Genomic DNA, 1,317 nt, shown 5'->3' on the forward strand with positions numbered 1-1,317 from the left:
AAAAAAAAAAAAAAAAAAAAAAAAATTTCTTGTATATATGGCAAATGCTAGGTATTGGGGCTATAATAGATACAGGAAATACAGCTCCTTCCAGTTGTGGAGCTTACACCCTAATTGGGCAAGTGATGAGTTCTATGAGAAGAAAATATCAAGAATCTAATTTAGATTGGAGAGAAATTCAAAGAAACTATCTTATTAGTAAAGAAACTGAGGTTTGTGAAAGGTAAACAGACTTTCTTAAAGCTTCACAACTTTGCAAGTAAATATTAGGGCTGGAATCCAAACCCGTATTTCTAGCACTAAAGCCCATGCTTTTGCATACTGTTATGCAGCCTACCTAAAGACAGGTAAGTGCCACAAGTCGTAGGGGGCAGGATGGTGTTAAAGAAGGACCATTGAACTGGATAATCAGGAGAAAGGACATGGGTATCAAATACTTAATACTGGTAACTTCCTGTGTGACCTCAGGAAGGTCACAGCCATTCTGAGCCAGTGTAAAGAGAAGGATTTGGTCAAGATCCTTGGAGCCTGAAGAGAGTACTGGGGGTGGGTTAGGAATTGAGTTATCCACAGGAGCACACATGACTGGCGTGAGACAACAGTGAACAGATATGGAGTGGTCACAGAATGCTCACCTGGTTTCTGTTTGTTTTTACAGAGATTATGCTGAATCTGTGGGACGGAAGGTACGAGACCTAGGCATGGTAGTGGACTTGATCTTCCTCAACACAGAGGTGTCATTGTCACAAGCCTTGGAGGATGTTAGCAGGGGAGGGTCCCCTTTTGCTATAGTCATCACTCAGCAACACCAGATTCACCGCTCCTGTACAGTCAACATCATGTTTGGAACCCCACAAGGTACGGAGGCCCAAGTGGGTCAAAATCCTAGAGCTAGTCACTAATCCATTGCTAGTCTTCTATGCCTTATTCATAAAAAGCAGGTTTTGGGGCAAATGACTCATGTATCTCAGCTCAGATGTAGTAGGTTCCTCTCTGAATACATTGGAGGAGAATTGCATAGTCATTAGTTTAGGAATAGTGATATTCCCTCAGTGGATAAGGTTCTGGGCCTGCTATCCTTAACATATACTTAGCCATTAGGTATATACAGTGGTGTGCTGGCAAATGTTTAACAACCAGTTTGGGGGTAGGGGAGTGGTTTATAGCATTTGCTGATTTCCATGGTGTAAATACTCCCACCAAGTTCCATTTCAAGCACCAACATGAAGTCACTGAAGGGAGAGTTGGAAAGAAATGCACACAAAGCCGGGCTCGGTGGCTCAGCCTGTAATCCCGCGCCTTTGGGAGGCTGAGGTG

The 1,317-nt window shown here is 43.1% G+C and overlaps 1 protein-coding gene across 3 annotated transcripts in view; it reads left to right on the forward strand.

The window, feature by feature from the left end:
• The window catches only part of NCOA5 (nuclear receptor coactivator 5), a 32,548-nt gene that overhangs the window by 27,069 nt on the left and 4,162 nt on the right, over window positions 1-1,317 (forward strand). For all 3 annotated transcript variants that reach the window (XM_021712277.1, XM_008057912.2, XM_021712276.1), the window contains one exon: window positions 659-858. In XM_021712277.1, coding sequence (XP_021567952.1) covers window positions 659-858 — 200 coding nt within the window. The remainder of the gene's footprint in view (window positions 1-658; window positions 859-1,317) is intronic.

The sequence above is a fragment of the Carlito syrichta genome, unplaced genomic scaffold, assembly GCF_000164805.1.
Source record: "Carlito syrichta isolate Samal-C Ts95f unplaced genomic scaffold, Tarsius_syrichta-2.0.1 Scaffold303154, whole genome shotgun sequence".
NCBI lineage: Eukaryota > Metazoa > Chordata > Mammalia > Primates > Tarsiidae > Carlito > Carlito syrichta.